At 43.6% G+C, this 24768-nt stretch overlaps 1 protein-coding gene across 1 annotated transcript in view; it reads left to right on the top strand.

Moving 5' to 3' along the window:
• The window catches only part of LOC147106542 (uncharacterized), a 100576-nt gene extending 76016 nt beyond the window's left edge, over positions 1-24560 (top strand). The window contains exons 13-19 of the mRNA XM_086007495.1: positions 12945-12985; positions 13085-13207; positions 14661-14759; positions 17592-17720; positions 18262-18301; positions 23620-23740; positions 23863-24560. Coding sequence (XP_085863621.1) covers positions 12945-12985; positions 13085-13207; positions 14661-14759; positions 17592-17720; positions 18262-18301; positions 23620-23740; positions 23863-24292 — 983 coding nt within the window. The 3' untranslated portion in view covers positions 24293-24560. The remainder of the gene's footprint in view (positions 1-12944; positions 12986-13084; positions 13208-14660; positions 14760-17591; positions 17721-18261; positions 18302-23619; positions 23741-23862) is intronic.
• Positions 24561-24768: the final 208 nt, after the last annotated feature.

The following is a 24768-nucleotide window of genomic DNA, read 5'->3' as shown; positions in this document are numbered from 1 at the left end:
AACAAATCTATTATGTGGTACTTTATCAAACGCCTTTTGAAAGTCCATGTATACAACATCAACTGCACTATCCTCATCCACTATAGAATCATAGAAAGTTATGGCACAGAAGGCCATTCGACCCATCATGTCTGTGCCCACTGAGAAAGAGCTATCCAGCCTAATCCCACTTACCAGCTTTTGTCCGTAGCCTTGTAGGTTATGGCACTTCAAGTGCATATCCAAGTACTTTTTAAATGCGACGAGGGTTTCTGCCTCTACCACCCTTTGCGGCAGTGAGTTCCAGATCCCCACCCAACTCTAGGTAAAAAAAGTTCTCCTCAACTCCCCTCTAATCCTTCTACAAATTACTTTAATTCTCTGCCCCCTGGTTATTGATCTCTCTGCTTGGGGAAATAGGTCCTTCCTATCCACTCTATCATAATTTTATACACCTCAATCAATTCTTCCCTCAGCCTCCTCTGTTCCAAAGAAAACAACCCCAGCCTATCCAATCATTCCTCGTAGCTAAAATTCTCCAGTCCTGGCAACATTCTCGTAAGTCTCCTCTGTACCCTCTCTAGTGCAATCACATCTTTCCTGTAATGTGGTGACCAGAACTGGACACAGTACTCTAGCTGTGGCCGAACTAGTGTTTTGAACAGTTCAAGCATAACCTACCTGCTCTTATATTCTTTGCCTTGGCAAATAAAGGAAAGTATTCCATATGCCTTCTTAACCACCTTATCTACCTGTCCTGCTACCTTCAGGGATCTGTGGACATGTACTCCAAGGTGCCTCTATTCCTCTACACTTCTCAGTATCCTACCATTTATTGTTAATTGTGTATTCCCTTGCCTTGTTAGCCCTCCCCAAATGCATTATCTTACACTTCTCCAGGTTGAATTCCATTTGCCACTTTTTTGCCCGCCTCACCAGTCAATTGATATCTTCCTGCAGTCTACAGCTTCCTCACTATCAACCACATGGCCAATTTTTGTATCATCTGCAAACTTTTTAATCATACCCCCTACATTGAAGTCTAAATCATTGATGTATACCACAAAAAGCAAGGGACCTAGTACAGTACTGAGCTCTGCGGAACCCCACTGAAAACAGCCTTCCAGTCACAAAAACATCTGTCGACCATTACCCTTTGCTTCCTGCCACTGAGCTAATTTTGTATCCAACTTGCCACTTTCCCTTGGATCCCATGGGCTTTTACTTTTCTGCCCAATCTGCCAAGTGGGACCTTGTCAAAAGCCTTGCTAAAATCCATGTAGACTACATCAAATGCATTACCCTCATCAACCCTCCTTGCTACCTTTTCAAAAAATTCAGTCAAGTTAGTCAGACACGACCTTCCCTTAACAAATCCATGCTGACTGTCCTTGATTAATGCGTGCCTTTCTAAATGATGATTAATTCTGTCCATCAGAATTTTTCCAACAATTTTCCCACCACCGAGATTAGGCTGTCTGGCCTGTAATTACTCGATATCCCTTTCTCCTTTTTTGAATAACAGTACAACTTTAGCAGTCCTCCAGTCCTTCGGCACCACACCTGTAGCCAGAGGGGATTGAAAAATAATGGTCAGAGCCTCTGCTATTTCCTCCCTTGCTTCTCTTAACAGCCTTGGATACATTTCATCCAGGCCCTGCGATTTATCTACTATCAAAGATGCTAAACCCCTTAATACTTCCACTCTCACTATGTTTATTTCATCTAATATTTCACAATCCTCCTCCTTAACTACAATGTCTGCATCGTCCCTCTCTTTTGTGAAGACTGACGCAATGTATTCATTAAGAACCAAACCCACGTCTTCCGCCTCCACATGCAAGCTTCCTATTTGGTCGCTAATCTCTCCATTATTTCATCAAAGAGCTCAATCAAGTTAATCAAACACGATTTGCCTTCAACAAATCCATGTTGGCTTTCATATGTTAACCCATAGTTTTCCAAGGGCCAATTAATTTTGTCCCAGATTATTATCTCTAAAAGATGCCCCACCACCGACGTTAGGCTCACTGGTCTATAATTTCCAGGTTTATCCCTCCTTTTTTTGAACAGGGATGTAAAATTTGCAATCCTTCAGGCTCCGGGCACCACTCCCATATCTGAGGAGGATTGGAAGATTGCGGCCAAAGCCTCCGCAATTTCCACGCTTATTTCCTTCGGTAACCTAGGGTAAAATGATTTTTCTACTCTGAGTGCTGCCAACCTTTCAAGTACCCACTCTTTATCTATTTTTATCCTAACCAATTTCTCTACTACCTCGTCCTTGAAATTGAATTTTATTTTGTGACTCTAAACGTAAAAAAACCACACACACCTAATAATAATCACTCAGACATCCATTTTAGTGATATTGGGAACTTTTTGACCAGGTGTCATGAGACTCAATACATTAGTATTAATCTCCAATTGACACACATACTCCCAAAAGTCACGGCCTCATAGAATCATAGAAGAGTACAGCATAGAAGGAGGCCATTCGGCCCATCGAGTCTGCGCCAGCTCTTTCGAAGAGCAATCCAGTTAATCCCACTCCCCGGCTCTTTCCCCATATCCCTGCAATTTTTTCTCCTTCAAGTATTTATCCAATTCCCTTTTGAAGGCTACTATTGAATCTGTATCTACCATCCTATAAGGCAGTGTACTCCAAATCCTAACCACTCGCTGCGTAATAAAGTTTTTCCTCATGTCGCCTCTGGTTCTTTTCCCAAGCACCTTAAATCTGTGCCCTTTTGTTATCGACCCTTCAGCCATTCGAAACAGTTTCTCTTTATTTACTCTATCTAAACACTTCATGATTTTAAACATCTCTATCAAATCTCATCTTAGCTGTCTCTGCTCTAAGGAGAACAATCCCAGCTTCCCCAGTCTATCCACGTAACTGTAATCCCTCATCCCTGGAACCATTCTTGTAAATCTCTTCAGTAACCTCTCCAAAGCCTTCATGTTCTTCCTAAAGTGTGGTGCCCAGAATTGGACACAATACTCCAACTGGGACCGAACTAGTTTTTTATATAGGTTCAGCATAACTTCCTGGCTTTTGTACTCTATGGCCGGAATTTTGCCTACCTCCGGGGTTACGGTGTGGGCGGTGTCTATGGGGGGTCGCAACCCCGCTGCTGGCTCCAGCCCGCTGTTCAAAATGAACTTATCTTTAATGGGGCCTATTAAGCCTGCCCAGCATGTTACACGGGCCAATTAGATGGAGTGGGTCTGGTGACGTCACTCATGACGCGTTTTCAGCCGGGACCTTGAAAGGGACCGTGGCCACATTACATTTGAAGTTTAATCTAACATAGTGCTGTCAGTGCACTACAGGCATTGGAGTGCTGCAAACACTGATAATGACTGCACAGAGGCAGAGGGCTGCATCCAGGTTCTCCCATGACTCCCTCCATATGCTTATGCAGGGAGTCAGAGCATGCAGGGAGGTCCACTTGCCTTCTGGTGGATGGAAGAGATCTCCCCAGGAGACCAACACAGCCTGGTTGCACATTGTAGAGGTCACAAGAAGGAATGTGGTCAGGAGGACCTGGATGCAATGCCGCAAATGTTTAAATTATCTCAGAAAAAGCAGCAAACCTGAGGATTGGGAGCAATTTAGGATTCAGCAAAGGAGGACAAAGGGATTAATTAAGAGGGGGAAAATAGAGTATGAGAGTAAGCTTGCGGGGAACATAAAAACTGACTGTAAAAGCCTCTATAGATATGTGAAGAGAAAAAGATTGGTAAAGTCAAGCGTAGGTCCCTTGCAGTCAGAATCAGGGGAATTTATAATGGGGAACAAAGACATGGCAGACCAATTAAATACATACTTTGGTTCTGTCTTCACAAAGGAGGACAAAAATAAACTCCCAGAGATGTCGGGGAACATAAGGTCTAATGAGAGGGAGGAACTGAATTAAATCAATATTTGTAGGGAAATGGTGTTAGGGAAATTGACAGGATTGAAGGCTGATAAATCTCCAGGGCCTGATAATCTACATCCTAGGGTACTTAAGGAAGTGGCCCTAGAAATAGTAGATGCATTGCTGGTCATCTTCCAAAATTCTATAGACTCTGGAACAGTACCCATGGATTGGAGGGTAGCTAATGTAACCCCACTATTGAAAAAAGGTGGTAGAGAAAAAACGGGGAATTATAGACCGGTAAGCCTGACATCGGTAGTGGGGAAAATGCTAGAGTCCATTATAAAAGATATAATAGCAGAGCACTTGGAAAACAGTGACAGGATCGGACACAGTCAACATGGATTTACAAAAGGTAAATCATGCTTGACTAATCTACTGGAATTTTTTGAGGATGTAACTGGTAGAATAGATAAGGGAGAACCAGTGGATGTGGTGTATTTGGTCTTTCAGAAGGCTTTCGATAAGGTCCTGCCTAAGAGACTAGCGTGCAAAGTTAAAGCATGTGGGATTGGGGGAAAGGTACTGACTTGGATAGAAAACTGGTTGGCAAACAGTTGCAATAAACGGGTCTTTTTCCGAGTGGAAGGCAGTGACTAGTTGGGTACCGCAGGGATTGGTGCTAGGACCCCAGCTATTCACAATGGCCCAGAACTTGATGTCAGGGGCTTGCCGCGCGTGCAACCCCCCGATGTGCACTTACCCGGCGCGCCGACATCTGAAACCTGGCCCGCAGTGGATTTCCTGTCAGTGGCCCGGTTCTGATGTCGGCGCGCTGTGCTAACCTGACCCAGCGGCGTAGTTAGTGCGATGTGCCGGCTGGGATCAGGTGAGCACTGTTCAGCCAATCAGGGGAGGGGAAACTTACCTAGAAGCCTTTGGCCTCCCCAGCTCCGATTGAAGCCCCAATCTCTGTAATGCTGCCCTCTCCCGATTGCAGCCCCAAGCCTTTTATGCTTCATTCGAGCCTTCCTCCCCATTGACAGCCAGGGTCCGCTGCCATGGGTCCCCAGCTGTAGTCTCCTGCCACTATTTTGTGCTCCCACCCGCCAGCCAGGAAGTCAATCTGGCTAGATGTCAGGTGGGAGTCTGTGTTGATTTATTTAAATGAGGCCCGGTCGTTAGGTTCGGTAAAGCCTTCACATCCCCGGCCTTGCTGGTTCTTCACCAGCTATCGGACTTACCCACTACTGGGCTCCACCGCACCCTTCCCACCCTCCCATTAATATCGGGGCCAAGGTGCCAAGATTTTTCACTTAAAAAGAAAATGAAAGGACTTACATTGATGTAGCACCTTTCACGACCTAAGGAGTGAGAGTTGGCGGGAATCGCGGATCGGCGGCTGTATAAAAGGCTCCAAGAGACCAGGTAGGCCTCAGTGCGGCATGAGAGTCAGCGGGAATCGCGGATCGGCGGCTGTATAAAAGGCTCCAAGAGACCAGGTAGGCCTCAGTGCGGAGCGCGAGTCGGCGGGAATCGCGGATCGGCTGCTGTATAAAAGGCTCCAAGAGACCAGGTAGGCCTCAGTGTGGAGCGAGAGTCGGCGGGAATCGCGGAGCAGAGCGGCGGCTGTATAAAAGACTCCAAGAGACCAGGTAGGCCTCAGTGCGGAGCGAGAGTCGGCAGGAATCGCGGATCGGCAGAGGGAGTCTAAAAGAGGCTCCAAGAGACCAGGTAGGTTTACTAATCTCTGAACTCCAAACTCGGAGGGAAGGAGAGAAGTAAAAAGTAATCGAAGTGTGACGTCACCAGAAAGCAGGTACCTGATTGGTTGGTGAGTATTTCTCTCTTTTATAAACTTAAACTCTGTGGTTTATAGTTTCTAAAGTCTCTGTGGTGTAGCAGGGACTTTTTGTAAACCAGGGCCCTTAAATAGACCATTTAACTGTAGTGTAATTGGTGGGATTGATTTGATTTAATTTAATTGCAAATAACTAAGGGATAAGTCATGGCAGGACAGCCTGGTGCCATGGTATGCTCCTCCTGCACTATGTGGGAACTCAGGGATACTTCCTGTGTCCCTGACAACCATGTGTGCAGGAATTATGTCCAGTTGCAGCTACTGGCAGACCGCATTGCGGTGCTGGAGCAGCGATTGGATACATACTGGACCATTCGCGATGCTGAGGATGTCGTGAATAGCACATTTAATCAGTTGGTCACACCACAGGTAAAGGTGGCACAGGCAGAAAGGGAACGGGTGACCAACAGGCAGAGTAGTAGGCACAGGCAGGTAGTGCAGGAGTCCCCTGTGGCCATCCCCCTCTCAAACAGATATACCGCTTTGGATACTGATGGGGGGGATGGCTTACCAGGGGAAGGCAGCAGCAGCCAACTTCCTGGCACCAGGGGTGCCTCTGCTGCACAGGACGGGAGGAAAAAGAGGGGTAGAGCTATAGTAATAGGGGATTCTATTGTAAGGGGAATAGATAGGCGTTTCTGCGGCCGCAAATGAGACTCCAGGATGGTGTGTTGCCTCCCTGGTGCAAGGGTCAAGGATGTCTCAGAGCGGCTGCAGAACATCTTGGAAGGGGAGGGTGAACAGCCAGTTGTCATGGTGCATATAGGTACCAACGATATAGGTAAAAAACGGGATGAGGTCGTAAAAGCTGAATATAGGGAGTTAGGAGGTAAATTAAAAAATAGGACCTCAAAGGTAATAATCTCAGGATTGCTACCAGTACCACGTGCTAGTCAGAGTAGAAATAGAAGAATATTTCAGATGAATACATGGCTAGAGGAATGGTACAGGGGGAGGGATTCAAATTCCTGGGACATTGGAACCGGTTCTGGGGGAGGTGGGACCAGTTCAAACTGGACGGTTTGCACCTGGGCAGGGCTGGGACCGATGTCCTAGGGGGAGTGTTTGCTAGTGCTCTGGGGGAGGGTTTAAACTAAAATGGCAAGGGGTTGGGAACCTGAGCAGGGGGACAGAGGAAAGGGAAACAAGGATAAAAGCAAAAGATAGGAAGGAGTAAAAACAAAAGTGGCAGTCAGAGAAATCAACGGTTTAAATCAAACATGGCCACAGTAAATAATAATTCTAATAGGTCTAAGAGCATTAAAAGAACAAGCCTGAAGGCTTTGTGTCTTAATGTGAGGAGCATTCGTAAAAAGGTGGATGAATTAGCTTCGCAAATAGAGGTAAACGAATATGATTTGATTGGGATTACGGAAACATGTCTCCAGGGTGGCCAAGGCTGGGAACTCAACATCCAGGGGTATTCAATATTCAGGAAAGATAGGCAAAAAGGAAAGGGAGGTGGGGTAGCATTACTGGTTAAAGAAGGGATTAACACAATTGTAAGGAAGGATATTAGCTCTGATGATGTGGAATCTCTATGGGTAGAAGTGAGAAATACCAAGGGGCAGAACACGTTAGTGGGAGTGGTATATAGACCTCCAAACAGTAATGCGGAGGTTGGAGACGGCCTTAAAAGGGAAATTAGAGAAGCATGCAAAAAGGGCACAGCAGTCATCATGGGTGACTTTAATCTACATATAGATTGGGCTAAACAAATTAGTAACAATACTGTGGAGGAGGAATTCCTAGAGTGTTTACGGGATGGTTTCCTGGACCAATATGTCGAGGAACCAACCAGAGATCAGGCCATCTTAGACTGGGTATTATGTAACGAGAAAGGATTAATTAGCAATCTTCTTGTACGAGGCCCCCTTGGGTCGGAGTGATCATAATATGATCGAATTCTTCATTAAGATGAGAATGAAGTAGTGGACTCAGAGACTAGGGTCCTGAATTTAAATAAAGGAAACTACAATGACCTGAGGCGCGAATTGGGTAGGATTGATTGGGGAATGTCACTCAAAGGGTTAACGGTGGATAGGCAATGGCAAACATTCAAAGACCGCATGGATGAACTACAGAATTTGTTCATCCCAGTTTGGCATAAAAATAAAACAAAAAAGGTGACTCAACCGTGGCTAATGAGGGAAATTAGGGATAGCATAAGATCCAAGGAGAGGACATATAAATTGGCCAGAAAAAGCAGTAAACCTGAAGATTGGGAGCAGTTTAGGATTCAACAAAGGAGGACAAAGGGATTAATTAAGAAAGGGAAAATAGAATATGAGAGTAAGCTTGCAGGGAACATAAAAACTGACTGTAAAAGCTTTTATAGATATGTGAAGAGAAAAAGATTGGTGAAGTCAAGCGTAGGTCCCTTGCAATCAGAATCAGGGGAATTTATAATGGGGAACAAAGAAATGGCAGACCAATTAAATACATATTTTGGTTCTGTCTTCACAAAGGAGGACACAAATAACCTCTCGGAAATGTCGGGGAACATAGGGTCTGATGAAAGGGAGGAACTGAAAGAAATCAGTATTTGTAGGGAAATGGTGTGAGGGAAATTGATGGGATTGAAGGCCGATAAATCCCCAGGGCCTGATAATCTACATCCTCGGTACTTAAGGAAGTGGCCGTAGAAATAGTAGATGCATTGCTGGTCATCTTCCAAAATTCGATGGAATCTGGAACAGTACCCATGGACTGGAGGGTAGCTAATGTTACCCCACTATTCAAAAAAGGTGGTAGAGAGAAAATGGGGAATTACAGACAGGTAAGCCTGACATCGGTAGTGGGGAAAATGCTAGAGTCCATTATAAAAGATGTAATAGCAGAGCACTTGGAAAACAGTGACAGGATCGGACAAAGTCAACATAGATTTACAAAAGGTAAATCGTGCTTGACTAATCTACTGGAATTTTTTGAGGATGTAACTAGTAAAATAGATAAGGGAGAACCAGTGGATGTGGTGTATCTGGACTTTCAGAAGGCTTTCGATAAGGTCCCACATAAGAGATTAGCGTGTAAAGTTAAGGCACATGGGATTGGGGGCAAGGTATTGACTTGGATAGAGAACTGGTTGGCAGATAGAAAGCAAAGAGTTGGAATAAACAGGTCTTTTTCCGAGTGGCAGGCAGTGACGAGTGGGGTATCGCAGGGATCGGTCCTTGGACCCCAGCTATTCACAATATATTAATGATCTAGACAAGGGAACTAGATGTAATATCTCCAAATTTGCAGACGACACAAAGCTGGGTGGGCGTGTGTGCTGTGAGGAGGATGCCGCGAAACTACAGGATGATTTGGACAGGTTGGGTGATTGGGCAGAAGCATGGCAGATGCAATATAACGTGGATAAATGTGAGGTTATCCACTTTGGTGGCAAAAACAGGAAGGCAGATTATTATCTGAATGGCAATAGATTGGGAGAAGGGGAAGTGCAACGAGACCTGGGTGTCCTTGTGCACCAGTCGCTGAAGGCAAGCATGCAGGTGCAGCAAGCGGTTAAGAAGGCAAATGGTATGTTGGCCTTCATAGCGAGAGGGTTTGAGTACAAGAACAAGGATGTCTTGCTGCAGTTGTACAGGGCCTTGGTGAGACCACATCTTGAGTATTGTGTGCAGTTTTGGTCGCCTTATCTGAGGAAGGATATTCTTGCCATGGAAGGAGTTCAGCGAAGATTCACCAGGCTGATACCTGGGATGGCAGGAATGACGTATGAGGAGAGATTGGGTCGATTGGGTTTGTACTCGCTGGAGTTTAGAAGAATGAGAGGGGATCTCATTGAATCTTATAAAATTCTGGCAGGACTGGACAGACTAGATGCAGGGAGGATGTTCCCGATGGTCGGGGAGTCCAGAACCAGGGGTCACAGTCTAAGGATAAGGGGTAGGCCTTTTAGGACAGAAATGAGGAGGAATTTCTTCACCCAGAGAGTGGTGAACCTGTGGAATTGTCTACCACAGAAGGCAGTAGAGGCCAATTCATTAAATATATTCAAGAAGGAGTTGGATATATTTCTTAAGGCTAAAGTGATCAAGGGGTATGGGGAGAAAGCAGGGACCGGGTACTGAACTTGGATGATCAGCCATGATCGCATTGAATGGCGGAGCAGGCTAGAGGGGCCGAATGGCCTACTCCTGCTCCTGTCTTCTATGTTTCTATGTTTCAAAGCGCTTTACAGCTAATTAAATACTTCTGCAGTGTAGTCACTGTTGTAATACAGGGAATGCAGCAGCCAAATTATACACAGCAAGCTCCCACAAAAAGCAATGTGATAATGACCAGATGTTAGTTAAGGGAGAAATATTGGCCAGGACACCGGTGAGCCTGCTCTTCTTCGGAATAGTGCTGTGGGTTCTTTTACGTCCACCTGAGGGCGGACAGGGCCTTGGTCTAATGTCTGATCTGAAAGACAGCACCTTCAACAGAGCATCACTCCGTCAGTACTGCACTGGAGTGTCAGCCTTGATCTTGTACTCAAGTTTCTGGAGTAGTACTTGAATATACAACCGTCTGACTCAGGAGAGAGGTCTACCACTGAGCCAAGGCTTATCATCATAATGATGCCATGATGGGATAATTTAAATGTATTTATCAGTCTCTCACCTGTTTCAGGTGTGAGAGGTCTGTGCAACAAACCCCCACCCCATCAAAAAATTGGGCAGCACCGAAAGTGGGCACAGATTTACTGTCACATTACTGTCAAATTTTCACTTGAAATTGAAATGATCTTTGTATCCATTGCACTCAAATTGTGGGTGAAAATGAGACAAAGATCATTTTAATGTACTCAAATGAATCACTCATAAACGTGATTGGCTGGAGATTTTGCTCATTCTTGGGTGCTCCCAGGGCAAAAAAGGGAGGAAAGTGCGGATGGAGGCTTAGGGCTGAAGCCCCATGCAATAAAAACAGCCTATAAAATGATAGCAGGAAGGCGGATCTTAGCCCAATGATCCATTGCCCTCCCAAACAACCTCTGCACAGTCTCCTGAAAACAATGCTGCCACAGTGACAGAGGCATTGAGGCCTGCTTGTGGCATGCCATGGGTGCTGGAGTGTGAAGGTTACAATGGACCCGGAGCTATCTGCAGGAGACTGCTGTGCCCCTTCCTCAGAACTTCAGGAGCTGCAGGTAAGTTTATTAAAAAAAAATCAATCTTACAGACTGAGCCTTGTGAATAATGAGATTTCCTTTGGGCTTGCCCTGTTCCTCTGATATGAGAGTAAAATCAGGAGGACCACCATAGAGATGGCAGGCATAACAGGCACCATAGGCGACGTCTGGCTCCTACGCACTGGTACCCATGTCTCCGGGTCTGATGATGTCAGTCAGACCCCAATGCCATTTTAACATGTTTTTTGGCCTTGCCAGCAACTACGGGCACCAAGAAAGAGCAGGCCCAGAAGAGGGACAGAAATGTAAGTTTTTTTTTTAAAGGTTTCTTAGTAGGCCAGGAGGATCAAGAATGCTCCTCCGGGCTCTGCAAGTTAGGCCTCCTCTGCTCGTCCATTCCTGCCCGCTGGCGCCAATTGGTTTGGGCAGGAGTCAAGCCTAACTTACTTAATGAGGCCCTGGAGTTAAAATGACCCGGGATTCACATTGGCGAAGTGGCGCAAGCCTAATGCTTGCCCCTCCCCCAGTAAAAATCAGGACCAATGTACAGAGATTCGCTTCTTACGGACTCAATGGCCGGGATTTTGCTCACCTCGGCGGGTCTGGGGCGAGTGATGTCGAATCGCGACCCCACTGGTGGCTCCATCCCGCTGTCTGAAATGAATTTGTGTTGATCAGGCTTGTTAAGCCCGCCCAGCATGTTTCCCGGTCCAATTAGAGGAAGCGGATCTGGTGACGTCATTTCATGACGCGTCGTCAGCCGGTTTCCTTAAAGGGACCATGGACAACTTTATTTTGACATTTGTGCTGTCAGTGTTCTACAGCATTGAAGCGCTGCAAACACTGACAATGACTGCACAGCAGGGCTGCACCCAGGTTCTCCCATGACTCCCTCCATAATATGCTTATGGAGGGAGTCAGAGCACGCAGGGAGGTCCTCTTCCCTTCCAATGGGTGGAAGAGACTTACCAGGAGAGCAACACAGCCTAGTTGCACATTGCAGAGGAGGTCACAAGCAGGGCTCTCATCAGGAGGACCAGGCTACAGTGGCGCAAACCTTTCAACGATCTCATTAGATCACGAAACGTTAGTACAAAGCCACACTCACCTTCATCCTGTTGTGCCTCTCATCACAACCCCATCACTCTGCCTTTCCTACCCTACTCCTGCACATCCTTACTCACAACAACTTACCTTGCACATCCACCCATCCCTCTCTATCTACATTATTACATCCCCATCTCACTAGCCACCCCTCACACTCATCCTCATCCTAGTGCAATCATATCAACTAACAACATACAAGGGTAGGCACTTGGGTATTTTATCCAATGTTGAGGTAAAGTTTCTGTTAATGTGCTGTCAAACATTGAAACCTTTATTTTCAACACTTTCCGTTCTTGGACAGATTTGTGTGCACTTTTGGAAGTGGCTTAGTGAGCTGCAGTGAATGGTGAAATATAACGGTACCTCTCGCAATGGTGGTGAGCGTGAAAGGAATGGCTTGGACATTGTATGGATGCTTTATAGTGTTAGTGTGGGGTGGTGCCAACCTGGCGCATTATGTGGCAGCCAAAGTGTACAGCATCAAGTGAAGTAAATCTGGTCATGGTGAGGCCATTCCTGGTTAATGATCTGTTAACAAGGCAACCATGAGCTTAATTGGGTCCCCCGCCGCTGCCTGTCGGGTGTGCTCAGCGCTGACAGACCCGACATTGGGAAAGGTGCGTGGTGGCGGGTTGACAGCGGGGTCCCGATCTGCTGTCAAAAAAAAAACACTTTCCCATCCGACCCACCACTGATCCCGCCCACTGACCCCCTGGAAAATTCCTCCCAATGTACTCTATGAGCTGCTTTGTAACTCATTCTGCTGGTATTTGTCATGCACATACTCAGTGTACAGACAAGAATTACTCCTGGACCCAGTGCACTGGAAATGTAATGTATTTGACATTGGTATTAGTTTGCACATCAGTGATTAATACTTGTCCTACTAAAAATAATTGTGCCACTGATTAGGATTAATTAGACAATTTATTTTAAAGCAATATATTGTGTTTAACTTTTGTCTGCTGCCATTAACTTGATGGTGCTTGTTATATTTCCTTCATAGAGCCATTGGGTGTTTGTGTAAATGAAGGGGCAGAGTACCGTGTAAGTTGGTTATTTTGAAAGTGGTCTTTTCTTTCAATTTATTAGTTCAGTTTAAGTAATGATAAAAACAAATTCACTCGTTTTCTTCTCCCCATATAGCCTGGAGCAATTGTTCCTCTCTCCTCCTGTCAAATATGTACTTGCATCAACGACACAAACGCAGCAACTCTGCTGAACATCATTGAATGTCAAAAGGTTGAATGCAACAAGAAGTGTGGACAAGTAAGAATTTATGGGGGAGAAATTGGGTGGAGCCGCAAACGGGGCGCCAAGCTCGCCTGGGCGCCGGATTTAGCGCAGCGTTTGGAGCAGTAGCGACCACCGGAAATTCAGCTTGAGCGCCCCAAGAGGGACACGGGGCGAGGCTCGAGGCGCTCCGCGTCCCTCTTAGGGCGCTGAAACTGAATATCGCAGCGCAACGTGCCGTAGCGCCACACGCTGCGGCATGGCGCGCTGCGGTACTGCAGGCCTTCCTCCCATTCTTAAGGGGGAGGGGCCTGCACCAGCGCGATCAGAGATTGCGAGTGCCGGCAAAAGAGCCGGCAATGCCGCGGGGGGTGATCAGGAGGCCGGGGACAGAGGTGCTGGCAGGCGGCCGCCGAAAAAAATGGCCGCCCCACACCTCCACCTTAATTTGCGCCACTGCCACCACAGGAAGGCCCCGTGAACCGGGCGCCATTTGCGAACGGCGCTACAGAGGCGGTCGCTGCCAAATATCAAGATCGGGGCGGTAGCAGGGCGCTGCGCACACCGATGATGTCATCGGAGGCGGCGCAGCGCAACAGGTTAATGCCGCCATTAGCGCCCCAGCTAAATATCGCGGGAGGCGCGGCCAGTGGCGCTAAAGCCACTGAGTGCCCTCTTTAGGCGCTAACTGGTGGCGCAGCCCACCGAATTTCTAGGCCATATATATGTTTGATTATCTGAGAATGGTCAATCATGTTAGAGTAATTAAATGGAGGATATGCATTGAGGGTTGGTGATTACAGAAAGGAAACCAACACATGGCACTGGCTGTGTAAATTACAAGTACCATAGATGGCATGCATGTTGTCCTCAGTCCTCTGCCAGGCAATCCCTACCAGCAGTTCAGAGAGACAGCGGTAGCAGCTTGGGAGCAGTTTGACCATGACTGATCTGTGCCCTATGAGAGGAAACAGCGTTAAAATATATATTTTTTAACTCATTCATGGGATGTGGGCATCGCTGGCAAGAGCAGCATTTATTGCCCATCCCTAATTGCCCTTGAGCAGCTTGCTGGGAGCATTTAAGAGTCAACCACATTGCTGTGGGTCTGGAATCACATATAGGCCAGACCGGGTAAGAACGGCAGATTTCCTTCGCTAAAGGACATTAGTGAACCAGATGGGTTTTTACAGCAATCCGGTAGTTGCATGGTCAGCATTACTGATACTAGCTTTTTATTCCAGATTTATTTAACTGAATATAAATTCCCCAGCTGCCATAGTGGGATTTGAACTCATGTCTCTGGATTATGAGTAACATTACCACTATGCTACTGTTCCCTCAGAGGCCAAGTACAATCAAGTATTGAAACTAAACATTTAGAAATTAAAAACAAGTTATAATTTTACCTCTGAAGTGTAACAAAGATTTTGCAGAAACAGTTTAAATCTAGATTTTTTGTGGGAGTAACCAATGTATTTTGCAACAGGGATTTGAGTACCAAGAGGTGATTGGAGAATGTTGTGGTAAATGTGTCCAGACTAGATGTGTGATACATCCGGGAGACCAATCTGTCCATCTGCTGCCGGTTTGTATAATTATTATTTTAAAATAAAGAATTGATTCTCTGCTACTTTATTTTGTGCCAATAAATCAGTAATTATTACTAGTTGATCTCCTATAATGGACACGATAAACTAGAGAATATGGTCACTTTCTTACCTGTCTCCATGCCTTTGTGTTGCTTTTTCTCTCTCTCTCTTTCCTGTTCTGCTTCTATCTTTCTCTTTTCTTCACTTCTCTTTCTCTCTCATTAACTCTTTTACTTCTCCCTGTGTCATCTTCTGCTTCTTACTCTCTTTTTCTTCTTTTCATTTGGGTGGAAGGTGATGGGTGGTATGGCATGGCGTGGTAGGGAAAAGAGCCGCCAAAGCCTGCAGGCTGCACTGAGATGAAAGTTGTGAGGAAAAGGTGTCCCTCAGTGGCTATTTTCCTATTGCCTGCCCCAGGCTCTCGTGCTTCTCCCCACTCCTTGCTCCCATCACATACCCTACCCCTTCACCTTCCTACCATTGCATCCATCCTATCATTACCCTACCTTTTAACTAGTTACTCAACACCTATATTTTTTCTTCCTTCTTGCTTTGCTTTTATTCACCCTACTGTTAACCCTCCATCCACTCTCCCCCAGTCCCACTTGCTCCCCACAAGCCTACCCTCCCTACTTGTCTGTTTCCCTCAAAGAGGCTTTGTTTACTTCCAAAGATCAGCTTTTTAAAAAGAAATCAAATTAGATTGAGGAGATAAACTGTCCGTCTGCCTTTCTCTCTATTTGGGTCTTCCTCTTTGTCTCTCTCTCTCACTTTCTTTCCCTTTATCTCAAAGGTGCTAGAAATTAAAATCTCTGTCCTACAGGTGTAAGCAATTAGCATTTGAACTTTTCCCACTGTAAACATAGTAGCCTTGAGTAGCCATTCGGCCCCTCGAGTCTGATCAGCCATTTAATTAGGCCATAGCTGATCTCTACTTCAACTCTATTTATCTGCCTTTCTTCCATATCCCTTGATACCCTTACCTAACACAAATCTATTGCTCTCAGTCTTGAAACTTTCAATTGATCTAGTATCCAGTCTTTTGGTGGAGTGGGGTCCACATTTCCACTGCCCTTCATGTGAAAATGTGCTTCCTAATTTCACTCCTAAATGGCCTAACTCTAATTTTAACATTATCCTCTCTTGTTCTGGATTGCCCCACTCGAGATTATAATTTCTTTGTATCGACCCTATCAAATTCCTTAATCATTTAAATACCTCAATTAGATCACCCCTCAACATTCTAAACTCAAGAGGAGGTAAGCCAAGTTTATTAAACCTGTCCTCATAATTTAACTCTTTAAGCCAGGTATAATTCTGGTGAATCTGTGATGTACTCCCTCCAAGGTCAATAGAGCTTTCCTGAGGGTCATTATCCAAAACTGAACACAGCAATCAAGATGGAGTCTAACCAAGGCTCTATACAATGAAGCATCATTTCCGCACTTTTGATATCCAATCTTGTTGATATAAAGGTCAATATTAATTTTGCCTTTATTGATTACATTTTTCACCTATGCACTAGCTTTTGATGATTTCTGTACATGAACACTTACATCCTTTAGCTTCTCCACACCTCCGAGTCTCTTACCATTAAAAAATAAACAAAACACAGGAGAAATAGTCAGTTGGTTTCAAAATTCAACTGCTGTTTTCCTGAAAATTGAAATAACATTAAATGAAGGAAGACACACTGTAACTCTCTCTAACCTCTGTCTCTGATCCCAGTCTATCTATCTTCCTCAATGCACTTCCTCTCTCATCCCTCTCTTACCCTAGTTTCTTTCCCTCATAGGTATAGCGACTAGCATTGACTGTCCAAAAAGCATAAATGAGTTGCCTTCAAAATTCAATTGCTTTTTAAAAAAAATGAACTAACATTATTTCTCTCCCCCCTCCCCTCAGCATGATGCACCTTCTAATCATTATAGAACATAAAACAAAAGTTGTAACAGGTGTTTAATCAGAGCACATTGTTTCCCTTTGTCCCACACACAAACACCCACAAACAGCGTCTCTGTTTATTTAGGGTATATTGTGTTTATTTATTTATTTAAGGTAGATGGAGTTAAGATACAGATCAGCCATGATCTAATTGAATGGTGGAACAGGCTCGAGGGGCTGAATGGCCACACCTGTTTCTATGTCCCAGGTTTTAAAAAAGACTCAATATTAATTTTACCTCAGTGATTAGTTGAATAAAAGCTACTGTGCAGCAACTGCTAGAAACTAAAACAAAATTCATGGATACAGCTGACTGAATGGTACTAATGCATTCTGGGAAATTATGTACACTGCATCTGCCCAGACAGCACAATTCAAATTCATCTCACAGAGTCAGAGCTCTGGGCAAAAATACCAAGTCTAATCTTAGGTTTTTGAGGGAGGTGAGGCCTTAAAAACTTAAATGAAGGGATTAATACAAAAGATAATTTGGTGTATACACTTTATCATGTTATTGTGGAATATGATTTTTTTACTTTGGTTAAATCCTTGTTTTGGACATTATAAATTTCAGTTACTGAGAAAAAATAGCAATGAAAAAAAAAGCAGAATCATTTTGAGTGATTTGTGGAAATCTGGTCGGCAGTTTGCAATAATAGGATGACATTCAGTCACTGTAAAATAACAGCTGTTTTGTGTCACACACTGTGACAGGTTCAACATTGAAAACACCTATTACAACATTATCTAAAGGTATAACAGGTACTGCGGGTATTTTAATGAGTTTTCAATGAAATACGCGCCCCACATACCGAATTTAGCATATAATAAATTAATGATACTTTTTGAACTCACTGTTATCTTCTTTTTGCATGCTGTTCTAGCCTGGGACTATGTGGCCTTCACCTTATGACAACTGTACAGTTTATGGATGCATACAAATTAATGACAGCTTAATATCTACCAGTTCCAAGGTTGTTTGTCCTGATTTTCATCCAGAGGACTGTGAACCAGTGAGTATGCACCAGTTTCATGAAAATACTTAATAGGACTGCAACTTTGTATGAATTTATAAATGAGCTGCATTGTTTAAAATTAGGCCAAAAATGTAACTCTATTAAAATTATTCTAACATTGTCTTCCAGTGTTAGTACATAGCAATTTAGAATAAAATAGAAAAAAAGCCTTTGCTGAGTTAGCATTCAAAAATTCCAACTGGTACAAACTGGACCAGGTGCAAGTCGCACCGGAAGAATTTGCAGCTCTCCCCTGCTGTTACTTGTATCCTCACACTCACTGGGGATGGCGGAGGCTTGTTGGGTAAAAGTATTTCAAGCAGGTCTCAAAAAGAATATGGGAAAGTTAATTATTCTTGACTCAAGATCAAACCGTTGCCAAATGTTAATTCGAATGATGAATAAAAATCCTGTGCCAGCATGTTGCTAGTTCTTGATCCTTCCAATTACTATCTTTATACAAAATGTACAACTCACCATAATATGATCTTTAACATTATTTGAAATTTTACATTTACAACTTTGTTTGATGCTACAGGACACAATTATTACAACTGGAGATGGCTGTTGTAAGACATGTGAGTGTTAAAAATTTATGGTATTACAGTATTATGAATAAAGTGTAAAAATGTATTACTAGTTCTTTAAACCACTCAATAGAAAAAATCCTCCATTTAAGCATCTGGCTTTTTGATGAGTGAAAAAAACCTAAGGGTAAAAAATTAATCACAGTACTCAATGTCTTTCGACATATATGGCAGTACTACAAACTTGAGTTCTGCACTAGGTATTTTCTCAGGTTTTGAGTTATTGGTTTCTTCCATAAGGAGACCCCATGTTCCTTATGATGAGGATTTTACCTTTATTGGCCAGTGTTTAGTCATATGATAATGTGACCTGAACCCCTTCCTAGCATTATGTGTGCAAATTTCACTAGAGTGCGTTGGAATATGCTAACAATCCCTCCATTATCTCAAAATGATATGGGTGATGGTTTTAATGGCTAACCCATCTCCTTTTGGGAGAGTTCTTACAACAGTCCCAGTCACCCTTTTTCTAATGACTCCAGCATTTTGACTTGATATCATAAATATATTACACCTTAAACCAAAAATCTCTTCTAGGCTAAGTAGTCAAAAATCTTGAAACATGACAGGCCTTCATTTATGGCTGCTCATGTTTATTCTCAGCCATCCTCATTTCTCACCCTAGCATTTAACCTCAAGTCACATACCTCCAGCTTTTCTATATATGTGTTCCCATGTTGACTTCAAACGTCATGATTTCCTATACCTTCTGTGTATTACTGGATTGTCCCACTGCAGCACAGTAAAGCACTTCCCTGTGCCATCAAACCGTAAGTTAACACAGAAATTGAGTTTTTCCTTTCTGTCTCCTTCCTCCAAGCTGCTGAGGAATTATGTATTTCTCAGCTGTATTGGTTCATAGTCTCAATTATTTATTAGTTTTAAAGCACCAAAATCTAGTAGTGCAGAAAGTAAAGTTATGCAGCCTTAAGTACATAAACAAGGGTTAAAAATGTGACTCCCATTTAACACACTGTGGGGGTAATATTGATTTTGTGTGATAGTGTAAAACAAGTGATACCAAATCGGCAGGCCATTTTACACCTCTCCTGATTTTTATTTCCATTGATTTCGCAATCACCCATTTTACACTATGGTACAAAGTCAAAATTACCCGCAGTGTGTGTAATGAAGAATTTCACCCCCGAAATGTTCGTTACAGCCTGAAAATTGCTGTTGCCGATTTTTGCCACAGGTAATCCTGAGACCTGGGGCATTTTAAATCACAGGCCTCATTTATATATCACACCACTGACTCCCACCCAAAACCAGTGGGAGTGATGTCAAGGCCGGCAGGCAGGAGCACAAATGGGGTCAGAAGTCCAAGGATACCGGGGATGCAAGGGAATGGGACCCAGCATGAAATTAGTGCTGTGAAGGAGGTTTGGGTGAAGATCCCCACCGTGGGAGGGAGAGGCAAGGCCAAGGTAGGGAAGGACCAAGGACTCCTTGTAGAGCCAGGGGGAGCAGTCCTGCTCCTCCTGGCCAAGAAGGATTCCACATAAAAGTAAAATTTGCTAATTTACCTTTGCCTCTTCTGGCAACTCCATGGACTTCCTACAGTGTAGCGCTATTGAGGTTGGATCTCTTGAATTTGTAAATTAAAATGAAATTGCAGTGCTGATGATGTAATCGGGCCATGACTTTTCCATGTGATGTACCACCTGCCTACTTGGGGCTGGTGGTCCTCCCATGCCTGTCCTGAGGTAAATTATGATGGCAGTGGTCGGGAATGCGTACAACCCCCCACACCAGCTTAATACCCCGCCCGCACCATTCCCACCAGGTGGGGGGTTAAAATCAACGTTATTAAATTAATTGCCACTTCCTAATTTTACACACACACTGAAGTGTCATTGCTAATATTATACACACTGGCTGAGGTGCCACTTGATAAAATTACACACTCACTGAAGTGCAACTTGCTAATGTTACCTCAGAGAGTATGTGTGTCACTTGCTAATGTTACCTCAGAGAGTATGTGTGCCACTTGCTAATGTTACCTCAGAGAGTATGTGTGTCACTTGCTAATGTTACCTCAGAGAGTATGTGTGCCACTTGCTAATGTTACCTCAGAGAGTATGTGTGCCACTTGCTTATATTACCTCAGAGAGTATGTGTGCCACTTGCTAATGTTACCTCAGAGAGTATGTGTGCCACTTGCTAATGTTACCTCAGAGAGTATGTGTGCCACTTGCTTATATTACCTCAGAGAGTATGTGTGCCACTTGCTAATGTTACCTCAGAGAGTATGTGTGCCACTTGCTAGTGTTACCTCAGAGAGTATGTGTGCCACTTGCTTATATTACCTCAGAGAGTATGTGTGCCACTTGCTAGAGTTACCTCAGAGAGTATGTGTGCCACTTGCTTATATTACCTCAGAGAGTATGTGTGCCACTTGCTAATGTTACCTCAGAGTATGTGTGCCACTTGCTAATGTTACCTCAGAGAGTATGTGTGCCACTTGCTTATGTTACCTCAGAGAGTATGTGTGCCACTTGCTAATATTACCTCAGAGAGTATGTGTGCCACTTGCTTATGTTACCTCAGAGAGTATGTGTGCCACTTGCTAATATTACCTCAGAGAGTATGTGTGCCACTTGCTAATGTTACCTCAGAGTATGTGTGCCACTTGCTAGTGTTACCTCAGAGAGTATGTGTGCCACTTGCTTATATTACCTCAGAGAGTATGTGTGTCACTTGCTAATGTTACCTCAGAGAGTATGTGTGCCACTTGCCAATGTTACCTCAGAGAGTATGTGTGCCACTTGCTTATATTACCTCAGAGAGTATGTGTGTCACTTGCTAATGTTACCTCAGAGAGTATGTGTGCCACTTGCTAATGTTACCCCAGAGAGTATGTGTGTCACTTGCTAATGTTACCCCAGAGAGTATGTGTGCCACTTGCTTATGTTACCTCAGAGAGTATGTGTGCCACTTGCTAATGTTACCTCAGAGAGTATGTGTGCCACTTGCTAATGTTACCTCAGAGAGTATGTGTGCCACTTGCTAATATTACCTCAGAGAGTATGGGTGCCACTTGCTAATGTTACCTCAGAGAGTATGTGTGCCACTTGCTAATGTTACCTCAGAGAGTATGTGTGTCACTTGCTAATGTTACCTCAGAGAGTATGTGTGCCACTTGCTTATATTACCTCAGAGAGTATGTGTGCCACTTGCTAATGTTACCTCAGAGAGTATGTGTGCCACTTGCTAATGTTACCTCAGAGAGTATGTGTGCCACTTGCTTATATTACCTCAGAGAGTATGTGTGTCACTTGCTAATGTTACCTCAGAGAGTATGTGTGCCACTTGCTAATGTTACCTCAGAGAGTATGTGTGCCACTTGCTTATATTACCTCAGAGAGTATGTGTGCCACTTGCTAATGTTACCTCAGAGAGTATGTGTGCCACTTGCTAATGTTACCTCAGAGAGTATGTGTGCCACTTGCTAATGTTACCTCAGAGAGTATGTGTGCCACTTGCTAATGTTACCTCAGAGAGTATGTGTGCCACTTGCTAATGTTACCTCAGAGAGTGTGTGTGCCACTTGCTAATGTTACCTCAGAGAGTATGTGTGCCACTTGCTAATGTTACCTCAGAGAGTATGTGTGCCACTTGCTAATATTACCTCAGAGAGTATGTGTGCCACTTGCTGATGTTACCTCAGAGAGTATGTGTGCCACTTGCTAATGTTACCTCAGAGAGTATGTGTGCCACTTGCTAATGTTACCTCAGAGAGTGTGTGCCACTTGCTAATATTACCTCAGAGAGTATGTGTGCCACTTGCTAATGTTACCTCAGAGAGTATGTGTGCCACTTGCTAATGTTACCTCAGAGAGTATGTGTGCCACTTGCTAATGTTACCTCAGAGAGTATGTGTGCCACTTGCTAATGTTACCTCAGAGAGTATGTGTGCCACTTGCTTATGTTACCTCAGAGAGTATGTGTGCCACTTGCTAATGTTACCTCAGAGAGTATGTGTGCCACTTGCTAATGTTACCTCAGCGAGTGTGTGTGTCACTTGCTAATGTTACCTCAGAGAGTATGTGTGCCACTTGCTTATATTACCTCAGAGAGTATGTGTGCCACTTGCTAATGTTACCTCAGAGAGTATGTGTGCCACTTGCTAATGTTACCTCAGAGAGTATGTGTGCCACTTGCTAATGTTACCTCAGAGAGTATGTGTGCCACTTGCTAATGTTACCTCAGAGAGTATGTGTGCCACTTGCTAATGTTACCTCAGAGAGTATGTGTGCCACTTGCTAATGTTACCTCAGAGAGTGTGTGTGCCACTTGCTAATGTTACCTCAGAGAGTATGTGTGTCACTTGCTAATGTTACCTCAGAGAGTATGTGTGCCACTTGCTTATATTACCTCAGAGAGTATGTGTGCCACTTGCTAATGTTACCTCAGAGAGTATGTGTGCCACTTGCTAATGTTACCTCAGAGAGTATGTGTGCCACTTGCTAATGTTACCTCAGAGAGTATGTGTGCCACTTGCTAATGTTACCTCAGAGAGTATGTGTGTCACTTGCTAATGTTACCTCAGAGAGTATGTGTGCCACTTGCTAATGTTACCTCAGAGTATGTGTGCCACTTGCTAATGTTACCTCAGAGAGTATGTGTGTCACTTGCTAATGTTACCTCAGAGAGTATGTGTGCCACTTGCTAATGTTACCTCAGAGAGTATGTGTGCCACTTGCTAATGTTACCTCAGAGAGTATGTGTGCCACTTGCTTATATTACCTCAGAGAGTATGTGTGCCACTTGCTAATATTACCTCAGAGAGTATGTGTGCCACTTGCTAATGTTACCTCAGAGAGTATGTGTGCCACTTGCTAATGTTACCTCAGAGAGTATGTGTGCCAGTTGCTAATGTTACCTCAGAGTATGTGTGCCACTTGCTTATGTTACCTCAGAGAGTATGTGTGCCACTTGCTAATGTTACACGTACTGAGATGCCACTTGCTAAAGATTAAGACATTCATTGCGATGCCACTTCCTGATATTATAGATGGTGTAAAAAGTTTAATATTTTTGTTCACTTTTTTGCTCAGTGAAAATAACATTAACTTATATAAAAATATCAACATTGAAAATATAGATCTACAGAAATGTGAGTAGGGTACACTCACCTCCAGCTTTCGGAATAGAAAATTTGGATCTGTTTCATTAACCCCAATTTTCATAAGCCTTTTTAGCCACCAAACCAATGTTATTAGTCAGAGTAAGTGCTGTTGTTCTCTTTTCATATTGGAAGTCCTATACTCAGTTTCTAAATGATCATATTTACAATCATAACACAGGTCAAGAAAAGCAGAGTTGTAAGCGTACAAACGTGATGGTCCAGATTACGCACGATGGCTGCAAGTCGTTGGACAAAGTGGAAATGGCAGCATGTGAAGGAATGTGTGGTACTTACTCTAAGTAAGTAATAATTTTTTTATTTGGTGTACCTGCTCCCCCACATGGTCTTTTTTTATTATGTAAGAGGGCTTTGTCTCATGTTTTCTCATGTTTTAATTCTCTTATACTATGTCTAATAATAGGTATTCTTCAGAAGCAAATTCAATGGAGCACACATGTATTTGTTGTCAAGAGATGAAGACCCACCAAAGGAAAACTATTTTGTTGTGCCCTGATGGAAGTACTTTTCAGTACCCATACATCTATGTGGATACATGTGATTGCATAGAAAATAACTGCGAGGAACCAACCAACCCACCCCTTAACAGCACAGTGTACAAAGCATCTCGAGCAAAACGCAGTCCAGACAGGAGCAATGAGTCTGGAGACATGCAGAGCTTGATCAGTTCAGAAAGAGAGACAGGCATCACAAGCTTTAACAAAGCAAATGAATCCAACAAAAGTAAAGTGGAAGGAAACCTAGAAAATAACCTTCAAGAAAACCGACCTAAGGAAAGAAAGCAAAGGCACAGTAGACGAGCAAATGCCAAGAAGTTTATAAAACACATATAAAATAAAATAAATCAAAGATGTTAGCAAATCAAATTCATTCTGTTTGAAAAATCTAATAGCTTCTCAGTTCCAAAGCTTATACTGTTGCTGTTTATTGTTAGCTTTTTTTCTTTTATTCAAGTTAGTTTCTAATTAAACAATTTTATTCTGAAAAAGATGAACGTTTCTATTTATTGTCCTGCGTGATATGCCAATAAATACTCTTACTGTGTGCAAAAGATATCTGTCAATAATTCTAATAAATAAATACACTATATATATACCTTTATTTATCATGTCAAAGCTTTTGGTTTTTGAACAAGGTCTTTTCAGTGTCACCATTCACTTTCATATGCAGACCTCGCATTCCCTATAATTTGGAGTGCACCTTTCACTGCCAAATATCTAATTAAATTAGAGCATGTCCTGGAGATTGTAACAGAGAACCATTCTCTGTGTACTGGCTACTGAACTATCCATCTGCTTTTTCTGTTTAC

The sequence above is a fragment of the Somniosus microcephalus genome, chromosome 15 (assembly GCF_052327205.1).
Source record: "Somniosus microcephalus isolate GS21.2 chromosome 15, FLI_Smic_1.0, whole genome shotgun sequence".
Lineage (NCBI taxonomy): Eukaryota > Metazoa > Chordata > Chondrichthyes > Squaliformes > Somniosidae > Somniosus > Somniosus microcephalus.
This window is presented reverse-complemented; position numbering and strand designations above follow the sequence as displayed.